Raw genomic sequence first — 20,572 nt, forward strand, 5'->3', positions numbered from 1 at the left:
AAATTAAACTCGGAACAGGTTATTAATAATATCATGTCTACTATGCATTTCTACAGGAAACCCAACAAAAAAGCATATGTTACATACCAATCGCAAACAATATTGTCAACTAGAAAACTTCCCTTGGTAGGTCCTGCAACTCACCTTAAAAACTTCACAAGTATTCTCATTGTTCGCTTCTGTACCTACAATTCCACATTTAATTCAAGGCAGTAGACAAAACTCTACAATTTTAGGGGGTTTTACACATTAAGAACTTCGCATAGTTTGTAAAAGCAATTTCACATAACTTGAGCAAAAGCTCTGTAAGAGTAATTTACATCGCTGAACTTTGTCACAGTACTTTCACTATGATCAAAATGCACTCTGGTTCCTAAGGAAATGTTGCCACTACACATCATCGATGCTCTTTTATGGTTCCCATACTTCTTGGACATGATAAAAGTACATGCAATTAAGGACACTATGAAAAAGGCCCAATTCTGCTTTCGATCACTTCAACCATAAATAAGAAGTTGTCATTTGGCTTATGACATGTTTATAAAGTAAATTAAATTATACAAGAACAACATTGACCCTGTTAAAAAACAGCCAAGCAGCTGCACCCACAGCACAAAGGCTAAGAAATCAACATGGTATCAGAGCCTAGTTGCAGATGTAAAATGAATAAAGACTAAAGAAAGGGCACAAATATGACCTATACTTCTATTGCAGATACAACTTGTACTTCTAAAGCATATACTTTTACAGTTCACCAAAATAACTCTCAGCTTTAGAGGGATCCCCTTTGAATGGTGGTTGGAGCCTCCATGTTGATGAAGAGACAAAGTCCTTTATCTTATTCAGATGTTGAATCTGTATTCTGTATCATATTAATTCACTTATTGTTCCTGTTTGATTGTAAAGTATGAATTTACAACTTTCTACAAGTGTCTTCATATCCCAGAAATGCCCAAAAAAGAATTTAATGAACTGTGCTTTATGCCAGAAAGGATTAAGAGTTAAATGCAACATCCAATAGCTGTAGTACACATTATTTTGCAGATGGTTAATCACAAACTGTTTGTTGATTAAGAGTCCTTGCAGATAACACAGAAGGTGCGCCACAAAAACCAGCCACATGGCTGCCTTTACAGCAAGCAAACATAATTATATATTAACTACTTTCCAATTATTTATAGCTTCCACACATACCACAGTAACCAAGTTAGTAAAAGAATTTGCATTTTATGTTTGAAAGAGAAGAAATCAAATACAACACACAATAGCAGCTATACAAGTGCTTTTACAGATGGGTTATTCACAGGTCTGCATTTGTTGAACTTGTAGTCCTTGTCGACAATCTAGCAACTGCAACACAGAAAACAACCATGTGACCATATGGTTGTCTTCATTGTGTATAAATAACAGAAAATAAGAATCATTTAAAATTGTGTGCAAAACTGCCACACACCAGCTCTCCAAGCATGAACAAGAAAGTGATTGAAATAATTCACAAAGGTTGATGCATGCTATTCTATCATTATCAGAAATGTTCTACCTTACAATAACCAGAGAAATTGTATGTGTTGGTTTCCTATTTTCTCTGAACATGTGTATATGTGCCACCTTTCTTGAGATGGAACTACATCAAGAAGTTGCACTTGAGAAGACTTCGAATAAAACACGTGACATCATCTCCAATCATTCTTTTACAGACACCCTACAATCTGTTTTGTTGATCCGGTATCCTTGCAGCCAACTTAGCAGCTACTTGCTCTTTATTTAATGGCAAATAATAAATGTGCGGCTTTGCCCGAGTTTTCTTGAACAGATCATCAAGAGTATAAACTGCAGGCTCTGGTTCAGGGTCTATCAAACCATCAGAACAAACCAAATTGTGAGTTATCTATGCCTAGGCCAAATATATCTTGAACTGGTGGAAGATATGTTCAACACAACAAGAATAATCAACTCAAATAATCACTGAGATAGTAGTAGAGATTATTGACTCCAGAAAAAGGTAACAAAAACATAAAAGCAAATGCAGAGCCAGAAGGGAAGATCCCATCCATACAGTTAAAAAATCAAATAAAGCATAAGAAAAACAACCGCTGTCAAATTAGCTGGAATGAGCGTGTCAACGGAAATAAAATATTTATTATTAAAGATTATTTTGGATTAAAAACAGCATTTTTTTAAAGTCCGAATACTGGAGCAAAAATGCTAGCATAACGCATCCTTCCCATCAAAGTCAACATGCATAGTGAACAGAGAAGCAAAACATAATTGATGTGCACAAACAACACTAGAAAGGGAACAGAAAGGTCATGCACAGTTTGAAGTGTACACTGGATCAAATTAAACTGAAGACGCTACTATGGACAAGGCAAAAGTCTTCTCATGTTCTAAAGCTGCCCGAAAGAAGAATTAGAAAGGCTGCAACTAGTTTAGTGAAAAGCCATGGAAACGAGTGTTGATTTGTGAACATTGATTATTAAAATTAATGTAGTATCAATTTGTGAACATTTATTGTAAAAACTAACTATAATGATAAATTCAGAATTCTGCAAAATTTATACTTGAGAAAATGAAATAAAATTTGAACACCATGATCCGGCAAACTTGGTCACATGACACATAAATAAGGTGGTGTTAGATGATATTTTTTTAACTCAGAATTATACAAGTTTTCAACACACAGGAGACATTAATAATGATCAAAAGAATATTGCTACCATTTTTAGAAACCCAAATTGAACTACTTAAGTTTGCCAGACTAGCTATTATAAATTCAAATAAATGATACATTAAAGAACTAAATTGACCATTACTAGCCTTAATGGTTTATAAAGCACGAGGATTTGTGTTCAAACATTTCAATTACCAACTTTCTTTTCTTCTCTATTTTTTACTTGTTTTTTAATTATTTAAAGCAGCAAAATAAGGCTGCTGTTCCTTACAAAACATCACAGCCCGAAGGTGTAAAGAACAAAAAATAATTAAAACAAGGTCAACAGAGTACCATTGACAGCAGGCCAGCAGCACAGCTAGTAACGGAAATTATTTTTTTATTTTTAAGCCAAAACAAAGATATTCATTATTTCAAAAGAGCTGATTTTTTATTCAGGGTACTATAATTGTTTTGTTATAATGATGACACCATTGCTGCTTACAACGATTGAGGCGGGGATGAATACCAGTTTTCACGATATACTTGCTTGAACAAATAGGAAATACTCATTTCCAGTAGGAAATAAAATATTATTTAAAAAAAGTACACTGCTACAATTTGAAATGTAGCAATGATGCCACCAAGACTATTCACCAACAGGGAGCAGATGGATCATTGAGAACAGTGTACAGCACAATGTGATAACAAAATGCATCAAAAGCCTGTGGGACTGGCCTAGCACTAAGTTGCAGCATTTACCACTGTGATAACCCAAATACAAGCCTGAAGACTGTGCTTCTTTAGATAGCTTTTAAGCGGTTTATACTTCCCAATTTGATATTCTAGTCAAATTTCTTCCAAAATATATAATATCTGGAACTAAAAAAATGGACTCCATTATCTACAAGGCAATAGTGTTATTAGGGAGTTCAACTAACACTTTTTCAACAACTTATAGAATATCATATTTTAAGTTTATATTTCATTATTTTAAAACAAATGACCAACATTGCTCTAATTTTTTATTTTTTAGATTCAGATTTTCCATACTCCATGTGATAATGTGGTCGCTATATACAATTTTAAATGTGCAAATGATATGCCCCTGCCATTTGTAATATGAGATGATATGCCTCTCTCTAATAGTCCACTTGAAAAGAAAACTCAATGAACATTTAAGGATGAAATACCAGAGATTGATTAAGAGGAAGTGTTGCCCATGGGTCAATAAAGAAATCAGGGACATATGGTATCAAACCACAAAAGCAGAATTGAAGTGAATTTCAACATATGTGTCATAGATGTGCTAGAATAGATGGCTAAGAGTTGAGACAAAAAAAGTAGAGGAAAACACAAGAAACATTAAACTAGGGTGCAGGACAGATAATACTTGGCACATAAACAAATTTTTAAAAAATTGCAAGATGGAAAATGTCAGAGATTGTACAAAATGGATATCAACAGCAATTTTTTTTTAAAAACTTACTAACAAAAGAAAAAAGTAACCAGATAAAGAATGGTGACAAGCTAGTAAAAGATGTTTGTTGGAGATTTTAGACAATCCTAGGCTCTAATATTATTTTTAGTGAGTCCTGAAAGCTGAATATATTGTCATTCAAAAGAATCACAATTAAACATCCTCCGACGACTGACATTTTTATTTAATTGTTTTTCATCATCATTTGTGTCCTTTTCACAAATAAACTTTCCCTCGTATTTTTTCATTGCTGGGGCCATGTTCCCTTGTTCTGAAGGGATGTGTCCTTTCATAACAGTTCACTGCCCTTTATTATGCTGGTGGTTGGCTTCCTTACTAGATAAATTGCTAATAATTATAAAATTTCACATTTTTAGTCATCTATCTATATTTATTTATTTTTGCTATCCTAAATATATAGTTTATTTTCAAATCAGATCTGCTCGTTTAGGATTTTATTCATTTTAATATTATTGTTATATTTAGTTGTTTATTCACATGATTCGCTCCTGCAGCTCGCTGGTGTTCTGACACAAAATGATGGGAGTGACACACTTTAGCTAAAAGGCAGCAACCATTTGTATTAATGCCAAAAAAACCAAGTCTTTCTCAAAGGCAATCATTCTACCAACATATCTCATCCTTGATGGCTAAAGATATAAAGTTACGGTTTTCTTCTTTTTTTTTTTGCAATAATACACAAATGATTGCTGCCTTTTAGCTGAAGTGTGTCACTCCCATCATTTAGTGTCATAACACCAGTGAGCTCCAGGAGCCAATCATGGGAACAAGCAACTAAACATAACAATAATATTAGAATGAATAAAACCTAAAAGAGCAGACCTGATTTGAAAATAAACTAATTAGTTAGGATAACAAAGAAATAAATAATAGATAGATGACTAAAATGTGAAATGTTTTAATTATCAGCAATTTGTCTAGAACAGAGCCAACCAGCATAATAAAGGGCAGTGAACTGTTATGATAGGATGCATCCCTTCAAAACAATGGGACATGGCCCCAGAAATGAAAAATTATAAAGAGGGGAAATTTATTTATGAGGTGGTCATGAATGATGATGAAAAACAATTAAATTGATGATCAGTTTTCACAAAAACCAACACAGTTATCAGTAATCATGCTTCTTCTGAATATAATGAGCAGAAATAAGGAGTTGATGTGACAGATCCTTATCATTGAATCGTGCAAAACGTAGGTGACAAATCTGATTTCATTCAAGGAAGACTCTAAGGTGAACCACAAAGGAGATCAAGTAATCCATTAAAAGGAGCAGAAGCACCCCTTCAAAGAGCAGATCAATCTTAATATATCAAGGAGATCAAGTAACAGAAACAGGAAGAGTATTGAAGACCAGCAGAAGAAATCATATAGCAGAGAAAATCAAACAAGACAGCGGGAATCAATCAACCAGCGGAAAGAGAAAGCACCTGGACTTAAAGCAGGCAGTAACATCAGAATGGCGAGTCAGGAAGCAAGAGAAGCAGATAAACCAATAAGACTTTTACTCAAGCATAGAGGGTCAGAGGTATTACTGCAGTAACAAAAAGTAATACTGCTTATATCAAAATAATGCTTGAATCTAAATATCCATACATTCATTACTATGAAATTCTGTAAAAGTTGATCATGTGAAAGGATTGAAGGGAATTCATGGAAGGGGAACACAAGAGATCCCTCGCTAGGTATGGTCTCTCATAAAGATTGTTGAGGACCACGAAGCCATGTCATGATGATGATTGAGGATCATAGGTTAAGGGACACATGAGGCCAAGGAGAGGTCCTGAGCTTGGGCTTTGAGTTCAGGGACAAAAGCATCCTATTGCAGCTCCCCTACTATCCCCACATTGATTAGTGCATTGATTAGTGCAAGGAGGGGGAACAGTGAAAGATTCCTCCCTAAGTTGTTGCCTTGTAAAGATGGAAGACAAGGAGGATAAGGTCCTTGGGCCTAGTGTTAAGGGTCAAGGGCACTCTATTGCAACTACCCTACTATCCCCACACTGATCAATTGTTGAAGTGAATCAATCACAGGTGGTGAGAGGTCAACATGATGTACGGGAATGGCATAAAGCCCTCACTAAGTATGCTGCCTCATTATGATGGTTAAGGACCACATGAGGCAACAGAGAATAAGATCCTACTACTGTGCCCAGGGTAAAGAACATTTAAGGCACCTCTCTCTCCCAACCCAACCCTTATTATGGTTGAGCTTCACTGTAATCACTGAGGTGTGTGTGTGTATCCTAACCCTAGAATAGGACGTATTTCATATCTGGTTGCAGATTTACAAAAAGGTATATCCATTAATTTGAGATGGAGGACTATATCTCTAAGTAAGTTTTATATTTGTTTCATTTGGATTTGTGAATTTAGGGCAAAGTATAAGGTATTCCAAGAAAAGGGCATTACATTTTGACAGAAAACAATAACCAATGCATACTGAAGACATATTTTAGAAATACAAATATGAAATAAAATGCAATAGTGAAAAAAAGCAAGTACACAAAACTTCTATGCATGCACTTCCAAATTTTTGCCTGTTAATTAAGGGTGAATATGTGTTATCTTCCCTGTTATAAATAAAACCAGAATGCCACAAAGAGAAATAATATATGTAAATATAGAAATTACCCTTCTTAGGCACCATGGGTGTCTTAGCCTTTAAATCAGGTTGCAGAGGTGGCTGATGTTCCTGTGCAGAAGATCCTTGTGGAGGTAATGGAGATGGACCCTGAGTAACATTCTTATGTGGCACTGAGTTCCAAGAGTTTGTCAAGTTCGCAGATTGGCTTTCACCATGTGACATTGCTTCTTCATGGTCAACAAATTCAGCAATCAGTAAGCGCCCTCCAATTATAGGCCATTTTAGGTTATATAGAGCATTTCGTGTTGCCACTGCCTCCTCCATAGAAGAGTACTTCAAAAAGTATCAACACACAAATAAGGCAATGTAGGTGCAGAGTATTTTACTATTATACCACACAAGTAAATATTCCATTGAACAGATAAATAAAGATGATGTAGAATCATACAGAAATAAATAATAAACAAAACCATAGCTTATGAATCAAGTATATCCAGGAAAAAAAAGAAAGGTTTTAAGAGGTAAAATAGCATACAGTTACATAACAGTGTGTCTTTATTGGATCGATCCAAAAGTTTATGACCGTTCCTGTCTCTGAAAGAAGCTCTTTTAAGGCCTTAACCGTAAAAGGTCGAAGAAACCTTTCAACTTTTAAAGATTTTGTTGGAGATCTCAGCGATGGTGGAACTGGAAAGACAAAAATCATATAAGCGAACACAAAAATCTCTGCAGCACACTTTCTTGTGATATTCTGTTTATGCCAAATGTATTGAAAGTACCATATTTTCTAAACTTTATCTTAAAGGACAAATAATATACATATTGCATATACTTAATCCCAGTCATAATTAAAAGCATACCAATTCGAGGTTTCTGACATTCTCCATTAGAAGCCAAATCACCTTTCAGAGGAGGAGGAGCTCGTCTTGAGAAGGATGTCTTCTCAGTCTTCAACAAAGACTGGGTTGAAGGGGCTGGATGTGAAACTGAAGGATGTAAAGATGAAGATGCAACAGATCCTTCTACAGCCTCTTGAGAAATAATGTCCTTGAGGGTGTCAGTTGTCAATGGTCTGACATTACCAGTCTCTAACAAATTTTTCCCAGAATTCCAGCGCCGCTGTCTTTTGGCAGGTTCTTGCCTTGGCTCACTATCTGATGATAATAATGTACCTAAGCAAGCAAAGTTGTAAGGATGAGAATAACAACTTTGCATATACTTGTGTGAACCTATGTGCATGTCTACTGTTCTATGAGAGCATTTCAAGAAATCTAAGTTTCCGCAGCATAAGAATATTTCCAAACCAGAATGTATGTCCTTTACATAATTATGTAAGTTCTTATAAATTAAAAGTGGCTCATTAAAGACCTTGATCTGCGATGCCAATGACACATGAATAAAGGAAACAAGCTTCTTATATCTGCAATCATGTGTTAACATAAGATACTAGCTTCCTATATCTGCAATCAGCATAATCACAAGTAAATAGCTTTCTGTGTATGCACTCACATGAAAACAAGAGATTAGGAAACTATATTCTAGATTAAGCATTCAAAATATACCTGCAAAAGAACAAAAGCAAGTGATAACAGAATAAGGCTATTTCTAACCATCAAAAAACCTCTTATTACAAGTCTTACCCAGATTATTTGTCTATATGATTTAGTAAGAGGTTTTCAACAAGTCCCTCATCCCTTGCATCAACAAGATACTGTTGTGCAGTTTACAAACCATGGCCCCGTTGCAAATGGGGACCCCTCTTTCCATTGCAGCTGTAGATCTTAGTCATCTAAGGGAATCTAAATGGCAACAATTTTTGGGTCTTAGCCTTTGGTTGAGAATGCTAAGAGGTCAAGACACCATGATTGAATAGGAGTTAGTCCCAGTTTTGTCAGAGAAGGGTTTAAGAGATCTGAAAGGCAAAGTCTAGCATCAAATTTTGGGATTTCGATCCGAAACTTACAATCAATTCCAGCCCTCCAATGGAGTTTTTAAGACATACAGCAAGGTGAGTCCAAGTTCAAGAAGTCTGAAAGGCGAAGTCTAGCATCAAATTTTGGGATTTCAATCCGAAACTTACAATCAATTACAGCCCTCCAATCAAGTTTTTAAGACATAATGCAAGGTGAAGAGGTGGCAGATCTGAACAAATAAGGGTAGAATAGACGAGTCCAGAAATTTCAACTAAGGATTTTGTAATGTCCCTTTCTCTGCGCTAGATCTTTCTAGCGCCTTGTTGGTCTATCTTTCCATCCGGATAGGCTAACGGCATTAATCCAGGGGATGCCAGCCAGTCACCGGAATTTATTTGGTTTCGTTTGGGGGAATATTAAAGTCTGCAGAACTTTTCTATAGTTAAGTCACTTTATTTTATAAAGTGGTTTTATAAAGTTACTTTATGACTTTAAGTCATTTTTTATAATAAAAGTAAACGACGAAATTGGCTCTTTATCCCACAATGCCTAGTTGCTTGTATTCTCCCTCATATTGAGGTTATAAAAGCAACAGGCCTCCTTGGAATTTGCACCATGAAATTATATCAACATATTGAAGATGAATTTGGTAGCTTAAATGTGACTGGTTTTCTTAATGACAAAACCCCTTAAGAAGGATTGGGAGACTGGACGTAGCCCCAGTATCTCTTCTAAGATTGCCCAAGTTCAGGTACGAATTTGCAGAATAACACAGTGATTCAGTCATTAACAGTGGAGCCACCTGTAAGTTCTTTGATATTTGCTGGATGAATCTTTGGTCAGTCTCCTATGCGTCTGTGGTTATGGAAGCATACGGCATCAGTAATAGCAGATGGTAACACCATTATAACTCACAGAATCCAACCCGCAGAGCTCTGATCAGTATCGGCAGGGGGATTGTTGTAGTGTGCAGTCAGTACCGTGCGCAATACAGTTGATGTTGCAGGGTGCAGGCAAGTCAATATCAGTCGGGAGGTAGTAACAACCATTCCCTCCAGTCACGGCACCGCTGATAGGTTGCATGGCAGAGCATTTTTAGCAGTCCGATCACCAAGGTAACCAGAGAGGAGAACGGCATCCGGTTAGCATAGTTGCCAAGTTCAAGCTCCCTGCAAGTATCTCAACTCGGGTATGAGTCTGCCATAGGGGACTAGGAAGATCGCAGGGCCAGACGTCAACTCCAGGTTCCTCCTCCTTACTGTATTTTGATTGAAAATGAAACTATATCTGTCACCAACTCCTCGAGTTTGGGTGACTGAGAATTCCATTTACTAGCTATTGCTGGCTCTCCCCTTTTTGGTTAAATAAAATGTATGAAAGTGAGTGAATATAGGTAATGAGATTGTATTCAGCATGATTCATGTATTATCTTCCCACCTCTTATATTAGCACTGACTGTCACTGGCATAACAGAGGAGATTGAATTCGTAGAATGGCTTAACAGCATTCCCTCTTGTGTTCATTACTTTGCTGAGTCTTCTTTATTTCCCGGGTTTCGATTACTACAGATTTTAGTGAAATGACAGAAATTGCTGAAGATGGGTCAGAATCCAACCCACTTTGGGCAATTATTGCCCAAAATAAGCAGAAACCTTCCCTCCCTTTTAGGCAAAATCTCATGATGCCACTAAAAATTAATTTAAAGCTTGCAAATTTGAGTAAAATAATGAGTTGATGGCAATTTAGAAAGTTCAACACTTTAAAAGGAACCACAACCGTCCCTAGGCAGCTGATAGTTAGAGAAGAATAAACCAAAGAAGGATTGAGAATCAAGATATGCTTCATCAGGAATTAATTTCTAACAATTAAGCAAGAAATATTTACAGTTTTAACAGACATTTTCTCAAACCAAGACTCAAATCACATGTTCTTAAATAGATCTACAGGATAAAGATGATGAGGTGGCATTTAGTTGTCTCTTCCAATCAGGAAATTCCAGATTCAAGCGCAAGCAATCAAATTATGCCAAGTGCCCTATTTTCTCATTGGTTATCAGAACCATTGTAATTTTCTTATTAGCCCATGCATTGGTGCCTTCTTGTAATTGTTTGCAAATTTGGCAACCCTAATTAGGGCTTGTGGGGATCAATCTTAGCCCTTCATTTTCAATTGAACTTGGCCTCTTGTTGTAATTGGACATCTATAACAGGTCAAGGCCTCCTCATTTTGTAACAGTTAGTGAGGAGACGAGCTAGAAGGTTTAACAGTTGGACTGTCAAAGACTAGATTACAAAGCTAGATTGGACTAGGTTAGCTAAGGGAGAGACTTGATCAAATTGTTGCTATGATGCTTTCAAAAAAATGGATAATTCATTGTCGGTTCTTCAAGGTGGATTACTTAATATTGCTTTTTAAGTGATGCATGGTTTCCTCGATCTTTCACTTGGAATAGATTTATTTTCATGCTAAAGGAGCTTTGTTAAATGAAAGTAGTTGAGGATGTTCACTTGCATTACTCGAACAAAGTCAGGCCACTAGCTTCTTGTTGAAGGCAAAGGTGCCATGTGTGGTAAACCAGCGATTGAAAGCACTTAACTTCAATTGATATTCAATCTTTGGTTTGCATTGATTTGATGGGATTGAAAAGGGAATATTAATTTGAAAACATTAGAGTGTTCCTTACAAGCTTGCACTAGATGGGTGAAGTCATTGATTGAGCTACATCGAGTGAGTCGAGGTCATCTATGATTTCTTGCAATCCAAGTTAGAAGTAGAAGTTAAGATGAAGTTGAAGTCGGAAAGTCAAGAGATATATTTGCATTGCACATTGTGAAGCGGTGAGTGGTTGACATCCATTAATTGAACAGTGTAAGTCCCCTAAGGGCTGTTTGGTTGCCAGATTTGGATAGGAATTGGCATTTCTAATTCTGAAAAATTTGTAATACACAGTTTAGATGTGCCAAACCAGAATTGGAATTCGGATTTGGTATTCTCATTTACCCCAAATACTGGAATTCAATCTTCCATCTAAATAGGTGTTGTTGAACAAATTCCCATTCTAATCCCAATTTCTCAAAAAGGGCCCTTGGAGAATAAAATGAAATGTATATATTTTTGAAGTCCGTTTTATTATTTCATCTTTTTCATTATCATTTTTTAAACACTTTGTGAGACACGTTGTTAAACAGTTAGAATCAGCTACTGTGTTTCTTCTAATTGCTTTCCTCCTCTTCGATTCTTGTTTAAACTTTATAACCCTTGGTGTTACAGAGCCTACTGATGCATCATATTTTTAAACAAATTATTTACGGTTCAGGTGGTTATTGGTATATTTTATATTTCTTCACAGTTAATTAGAAATACTGATCCTGTCATTCTCCATGTCAGTATTATCAGCAAAACCAGTGCTCTCTCGATTTCATATGACTCATATTGAGAAAAGTGCAGTGTAAATTATGCAGTTTGTTTCATCGTTGATTTTAATTAGGCATTCAAAATGATTTGCAGGTTTAGCTTAAGGCAATAAATGAAGCATTCTGAATTTTCCACTTTTGTGTGTTAAAATGGGAAAAATATTGCAATATCTTTGTAGAGAAAATGCAATTGAATTCATATACTGGGAAATATCGGTTTCATAGTAGCCCGAGCACTCAATAAAAATAAACCTTCAAATGGAAATTTGAATCAGTTTCATATACTTTAGTCTTTAATCTCTCTTACATGATTGTGAATAATGTATTCGATACACATTATTCCGTCTCAGAAGCCAATTGCTCTTTGCATGCCATCAGTTATGAACAGTGTGAATGACCACCAAAATCTTCCAAAGAATAGAAATTGCAAAATCAGTTCAGTTTGAAACTCAGAATGTAAAAGGTGAACCGAATGGGTCCAGAATTGTTAAGGTTTTATCAGACTTTTAACTATGGATGTCATATGTTCAAAACAAATATATAGAAGACTTAGATCTCACCTTGTAGATGCAATACATCTATTAGTAAGTCTAAGTTCAGCATTGAAAATCTGAATTATTATCAGTATATACTGATATGACTGACTTTAATACACTCTGATTATAATATAAAATAATATCTGATGAAGATCCCGTACACTCTACAATCACTGCATTGTATGCAGAGAACACTGTGAATGACCACCAAAATCTTCCAAAGAACAGAAATTGCAAAAATCAGTTCAGTTTGAAACTCAGAATTTAACGGGTGAACCAAACAGGTCCAGAATTGTTGAGGTTTTATCAGACTTTTAACTATGGATGTCATATGTTCAAAACATATATATAGAAGACTTAGATTTCAACTTGTAGATGCAATACATCTATTAGTAAGTCTAAGTTCAGTATTGAAATCCTGAATTATAATCATTATGTACTCTGATATGACTGACTTTAATACACTCTGATCATAATATAAAATAACATCTGATTAAGATCCCGTACACTCTGCAGTCACTGCTTTGTATGCAGAGAAGACTGTTTTATATTATGTGTCCGTTGAGCTTAAGGGTTGCAATGAGTATATCTACGTGACTGTGAGTCACATTCAATAGACGTGACTCCAATTATGTGTCTGTTGTTCTTGAAACAAGGGTTGCAGTGAGTATATCTACGTGACTGAGTCACGTTCGATAGACATGACTCACGAAGGAGTCACATCTATCAAACGTGACTCAACAGTCACAACTTTTAAATAAGCACAGTCAGTAATATGCCATAGTTACATTTTGATTAAATACAAAATGATGATTGGCCTCATCGGCCTATATATATATATATATATATATATATATATATATATATATATATAAAATGCACCAAACATTATATTATATATATATTTCTCACAATATAAATATATAATGTGCAAGTAATAATATATACGCTAACTGAAATATATAATAATACAATTTTAATATTACTGTCCGACAAAGCTATATTTTAACAAGAACAACAAATCTGAATTTCTGAAATATCAAATCCAGAATCCGTCAAAATCCGGAATAGCAAATTCCAGTAACCAAAGAGCTAGGCCCCGTTTGGTTGCAAGAATTGGGCAGGAATAGGAAAATTTAAATACCCACATTTGCCAATTCAACATTTGTTTGTAAAATACAAAATTGGAATTAGAATTCACCTATCCTAATTGGACCCCAAAATGAGCATAGTGGAATTCCTAAAAAAAGATGAAATAAGAATAGCTTATTCTTATTCCAGTTTTTAATAAACCCAATTTGATGCGTTGTCGGGTCCGTGACTTTGTCATTTGGTTGTATTTTGTCACTCTAATGCATTTTTGGACTATTTTCTCCATTTATCATAAGATATAAACTAGGTCGACAATATTTAACATTTAATATGTGTTTTTTTTTTAAATGACAAAAAAGACTAATATCAAATTTGATATATTTTCTAAACTTTCATAAATTTATCTTTACAAATAAATCTTGTGTTTAGTCTTATTATTAAAACCATGTTGAAAGATCATTTAAATATCATATTAATGATCTCAACTTATTTGAATTTTTAATTTTCTTTAATATATTTTTAAAAATGATTTAATTTTGAATCTTATACTCATTAAATTAATTTGATTTAATATAGAATTAAATTTATAATATAGAATATATTATGTCCTTTGAATTTTGATGAATTTCAAAGGTTAAGGTATATCTTTCACTTATAAAGTCAATTTAAAAAATAAAATAAAGTATGATTAAAATAATTTGGCTTTTTAATAAATTAATAAAAACCATTTTTTATAAATAAGTAAATTATTTTTTATAAATAAAAAATCTTGTTTATTTAAAATGTTTCCAAACTAAAAAATAAAAATTTAATTATTAAAATTTTAAAAAACGTATTTCAATTGTTGCAACCAAACATAGAATATGCATATTTCGACTCCTCTTCCAGGTCAACCAAACAAGTTCAAATGATATTCCAGAAATTATTTTAAGAATGCACGAATACCAGAAGAGAGCTTATTCCAGCATAGATTAATGCTGCATTCGGAAATTCTTGCAGCCAAACGGGCCCTAAGTGATTACCAGCAAATCACATTATTTCACTGAGCAACTATCCACAATTGAATGGTACTTTGGAAGTAACTTCATGATCTTACTTTACAAGATTAGCATGAGAAATGACCTTAGATCAAGAGAGGATTGAATAGTTAATGTTTCATCCCCAAACATTGAATATTTGATTCTGCATGTTGTACTGACATAAAACTCATATCAACAGATACCACTTTAAACTATTACTTTTACTAGTAGGGAAACAATTTGCCTTCACTTACAATTCTACCAGTGAGAATTTCCCCCCTCTTGCAATTCAAACCATGGGGATACCACTTCCATGATCCCATCTCCTTGTTGCCTTGTCCAGCATCTCTACTGGCTATCACTCCATCAGTTCCTCATGCCAGACTACCATTCTCCTCTTTCAATCCAGCAGTTCCTCCTCCTATAGTACTATTGCTCATCTTCACAAATCCAACTCCCCACCACCTATGCTTCCTCCTGCAGCAATACCTCTCCTCTCAACTATCTCCCTCTTGCATTTCTCCAACTCTAGCCTGCATCACCTGCAGCACTGCTACTCTACCTTCCAACTAGAGCAGGTCTACAGCCTACTAAACAAACCCAACTCTGTTAGGATGTCACTTGGTGATATTTGAACCTTAGTCTCCGACAGGCAAACCAAGTGGCCCAACCAATTAATCACAAACTGTTTGACAAGTCTTGCTCAAGTTTTTAACTCCTACTCTTTGTTGCCTTTATTATGACTCAAGTACACAGCATGACTGCATACACATCTTAGGAGAATTATGCTAAACATATAGGTAGCCTGAGATTTGTCTACAAGAAGACCTCGACTGTAGATTGATAGCCTGATGAGATATGCTTCAAGCTCTGTATTGATTGGTTGAAAATTCTGATGAAAGCATGGACCCAAATACACAATAATAGATCTTAGATGAAGGTCAAAGAGATTTAATCTAATAAACTGCTTTACCAACTGCTTCTACCTTTTTATTATTATTAAAGGAAGTCTTAAACTTGAAGTGCTTGAATAGTCTTAAAGAGTTTCCAGCTAACCTATAAATCTCTATAACTACCATACTGGTTTTATATGCTGGCAACAGCATTGGCACAGTTGAGAAAAATTTCACATAAAAATTCTGATTTTCACTTCCAACCAATTATGTTCCCTCATGCCGATGCTTCAAAACACATAAACTGTATAATATACTATAGTAGAGATCAACAGAATATTATTATATTTACTTTTTATTAAAATTAGGAATTACAATGGTATTTTATAAATAGCATGATACAGTGAAATGTAAATTTTTAACACTGATTCAATCAAATTCAGCCACTGTAATATATTCAACTTTAACGTTTTTCTAAAAAAAGCTAGCAAATTTGAGGGGAGTTTTCAGACTAAGCGGCTCTAACAGGGTTTCCTAACATAGGATCTTTAATTAACATCATCAGATTTCCACAATCCATTTGTAAATAAGAAGTTTTCTGGATTCGATTGTGTGTGATTTTTTACCATCAACATTTCGGATCATACTACATGATCCATCATCAGGATGAGAAGAGCAGGATAGTAGGATCTTTAATACAAAGTCAACTGCTTCTGTTTTCTGAAAATTTCACAGCAAGGATTTCAATAGATTCGGGACTTAGGCAAGAATTATTTTGTATAACAGATATTTTGACAAAGAGCAAGAGACTTTTTTGGTTAAAAATATAGCAAATCACAAAGCATGAACAAATTTACCAGACAAAACAATTTGCTTACAAAGTTTATGCATAAAACTCATGAATTTCATTTTCATCACAAAACCTGTGACAGTAAAATCTAACAACAGAGATTTTCGTGACTCCGCAAATCTAAAACGTACATTTATGTGTACACTCAAAGACACCTCCTATTCACTTCCGCATGTAAGAATACCTGCACAAAGATAATTTTTACCTGGCCATCCAGTTGGCATGGTGAAATACAAAATTTGAATGCACAATGGCTAAAAAGGTCAAATGTCATTAATTACATAATAGTTTGTCAGCATTACATGTAAAATACAAAAACAGGGCAGGGAGAGAAAAAACAGAGAGTAATTACCTTGACTAACGTGGTCATTCCTCTGCTTCTTCCCCATCTGCCCTTCCAAATCAACATCCATTGGGGCCAATACAACAGTTTCAGTGTGTTCCATCTTATGAGTCTCAGGATCCTCAAACTTTTCCCTTGGTGAATCTGAATCCATTTTAAAGTGTTGGTCAGGAAATTCTGATTTCATATTCAATTCATCAGAGAAAGAAATGTGCAATTTATTTCCACCATCCATCAATTCATCTGACCCATCTTCCTGCTTTTCATGTTCATCTTTCCTTGTTTTCATGGTATGTTGATTATTGCCTTCTAATACTTCTGCATTGGCTCTAGGTTTAATCTCAGACTCACACCAGAGAGAATTCTGAACAGTACTTTCACTATGAGAAAAATCATATTCTGTGGAATCTTCAAGAGCTGAAATAATTTCCTGTTTCCTCCCATCTGCCATACTAGAATCCGTTGCAAGTGATTGAAACAGACCATCCCTCCCAAACCCTGGAAGACTGCCTTCACTTTCCTGCTCAGATTTCTGAATACTCAAATTTACATACTTGTAATGGTCCTCCATTACTTGATCATGCTCCTTACCTTCTCTTTCTTTAATGTCATTTCCAGAATCACATTCAGATCTGTGATGAGGTAGATCAGAAATGCTTGGATGACTCTGGCCAACTTGATATTCAACCTGCCCTTCATTGTAAGATGCTTGTTTATGTTGTTGCATCTCCTGCAATTTAATGTTTGATGTAGTTAACATAGACACTCCATCACTTTGATATGTTAAGGCATTTGCTTTAGCCTCTTGGTCCTCATGTTTTGACTCATCCATTACAGCAGTGTAGTTGCATTCTACTTGATTCTGTTCATGCCGAGCAGTTTCTAATATTTCAGTGTCACTTGTTTCCTCGGGTTTTAACTTTCCAAAATCACAATGTGAACTTAAATGCTCACTCTCCTCAGCTTTAACTTCTACTACTCCAGTTATCTGCTGCTCAGATATATTTATATCTGTCTCCTTTGATCCAGGCCCCTTATCAAATGATTCACTATTTTCTTTGTCTTCTGTCTCTGCTCCATCAACAGTACTTGCACCCATGGAATGATTGTATCCTTCTTTATTCTGACTGAAATGGTCATTTTCTACGTCAGTTTCGAGCTTAGACTGCAAAACATAATTTGGAGAATTCATGCTAATATATTGACTTTGTGCATGTCCAGATTCCATATTCTCTGTACAAACTGCATTTGATTCCAACATCTGCATGTCTTTTACATTACCCTCGATTTTCTCTAGACCAACAGATTTTGATTCAGATCTATGAAAGTCTTCCAAACTTAGATCAGTGTCACCCAACTGAGGCAACTTCCCACTTTTGTTTCCCTGGTCTGTATTTTTTGTTCTCTCTGTTTCCCTGGGAGGATTACTCTCAACCATATCCTGTTGAAGAACTGTAGCTTCTGAATCCTGATAATTATATCCAATTCCAGATTCAAAATCATGAGGAGGAATTGTACTTATATATTGATTTGTGTCTTGACCAACAGAGACTGCTTCAGATTTTGTACAATCTGATCCAATTCCACTCATCTTCAAATTTTCTTCGTTGTTAGCTGTCATGCTAATTTCTTTTTCTTCTTGCTCCTCAGCTAGATATTTGCTGCTTGCATTTGAATGAATTTGATCAGCAATATTATCTGACACATGGACAACTTCCGTTTTCTCATTCAAACTTTTGGCATCTGCTCCAACTTTGTCCAGTGCAGGATCCAGGCCCTGGTACGGAATATGATCTACCGATGTATTAGAATTCTTCTCCACCATGCTTTGCCCATTATGACTCAACATTAAAGTTTCATCTGGTTCAGCTTCCATCTCATCTGCAAAAATGGGCTTTTGATAGCAGGCTCCAAAACCCAGGGATTCTGATCCACTTACATTGACAACCTTCTCAATTGCCCCACAAGCAGTGTTCCTGGTTTCAGAGCCATCAGTTGCACCATCATTTCCATCATGGGAGAGATGCAAAGATCCAGTTACCAATCCCAGGGGACCTTTTTTGGCAGAATCAACATGTACAATATTTTCTTCCTTTTGTTTATCACATTCCATCTGCTCTGGTTCCAAAGCATATTCATTCCTTGCATGCAACATGTAATCTGATTCCTGATCTTTAATCTCTGCACCTTTACTTCCAAAATCACCATTATTTGCATGATCCACAACTTGCTGATTTGAAATAGACTCTGTGTTGGCTGCAACCTGGAAAAGACAATCAGAGCCTTCATTTCTGGCATCTTCCACCAATGGCAGAGCACTATATCCTTGTGTTGGATCTGCAACAGGCAAAGGTGAGTAATAACTACTTGATCTTAGAGCAGATGAGTCCACATCACTTGAACCTTGAATGGGTGAACTGGAACCTCTTTCTCGAACAGATGAGTTAGAGCCACATGGGACTTGCTCAGATAAATTATCACTTGATATATTGCCGTAATGCTCCTCAGCTTCTTTTCTAAGAACTTCTTCAAGTTTCTCTACAAGGTCTTTCTTCAACCCTTTTGGTGTAATTCCTCGTTTTTTCAGCTCCTCTTTCAGCTCTGAAACTTTGAGCTGTCCTGGGGTGCGAGTCTGAGGATCTGACATACCTCTGTCTGCACCAAAACTACCAACTAAGCTAGATCAGGATTATAAGAAGGAAAAAAAGTATTCACGTGGGCACCTGCAACTAATAGAATACTGAGACAGGTAAACAAAAAGGCAAGGATCAAAAGGGAGAAGAGTAAAGAAAATTATTTGACAAATAATGTGAAAGGGTAGTCCAGAAGATGAAAAACCAAATGATGATATCTATAGTCAATGATATGTAGCTGAAGCTCCTTCCAGAACATTAACATGTACTCACGGATTCCATCCCTGAGAGTGTTAGAAAAGCCATGCAGGTTCTTGTCAAAGATATGCCTTCCCAAAGTAGGTGCAGTCTGGCAAAACTCGCAAAACACTTGCAGTCTGCGCTGACGTGAGCAATAAATTTCCTGCTCAAATGTAAACTAATTTGCTACTACTTTCTCTTAAACTGAAACATTTCCAACTATCACTGTTACTCTCAGGTTGAAAACTTCCATTGTTTATCACACACATTACTCCAATTTTACAAATAAAGTATTGGCGGCAACTGGAACCTGCCTTGAATTTACATTTAAGAATTAATAAAAACTGGTCAACAACTAATCAATCAGCAGCATAGCTTCAATGCTATAAACACTTCCCCCAATAGTCACCAAAGGCACAAGCTAATCATATTAAACTCTCTTTTTAATTAGTGAAAATACCAAAAGCCACCAGCCTCATCCAATTTGAAGGCATGCACAGTAAAACCATTCAACTAGGAACAACTTGTGTAGAACTGATCCTCTCCAGTATGACCATGCAGTTCAGTGCAGGTTACATCCCTATGCTGCAGCAACCTCCTAAAATGCACAAATAACCAAAAAAGAATGAACAAACATGTTAGACTTTAAAGCCTCCACCTAACATGAAAATTAAAAAAAATAGATATAACCATAATCACAGGCTGCCAAGGATAAGAAGTGCCAAAGCAAAGATAATCAATTTAATGAGATTAAAATTAAATAAAGATTAGACTTGACAATGGTCAAAAGGCATGTGAAGGGTTGTGTTCCATATATATAAGAAAGAGCAATCGAAGACAAGGGGATTGCAATTTGGACAACATTATTAATAATATTATCCTTTGTGGGACAATAAGTGTGGTTC

General features: G+C 35.5%; 1 protein-coding gene across 1 annotated transcript; it reads right to left on the bottom strand.

Annotated features, from left to right (window-relative positions):
• Positions 1–1,207: 1,207 nt before the first annotated feature.
• Positions 1,208–20,265, bottom strand: LOC149560784 (uncharacterized). The gene is made up of 6 exons (XM_089824812.1): positions 19,701–20,265; positions 16,804–19,460; positions 7,596–7,907; positions 7,271–7,422; positions 6,783–7,068; positions 1,208–1,851 (listed from the first exon to the last, which is right to left on the bottom strand). The coding sequence occupies exons 2-6, from the start codon at positions 19,439–19,441 to the stop codon at positions 1,703–1,705; spliced, it is 3,537 nt and encodes a 1,178-aa protein (XP_089680938.1). The 5' UTR covers positions 19,442–19,460; positions 19,701–20,265; the 3' UTR covers positions 1,208–1,702.
• Positions 20,266–20,572: the final 307 nt, after the last annotated feature.

The sequence above is a fragment of the Cupressus sempervirens genome, chromosome 4 (assembly GCF_028749045.1).
Source record: "Cupressus sempervirens isolate cs-2001-9-10 chromosome 4, ASM2874904v1, whole genome shotgun sequence".
Lineage (NCBI taxonomy): Eukaryota > Viridiplantae > Streptophyta > Pinopsida > Cupressales > Cupressaceae > Cupressus > Cupressus sempervirens.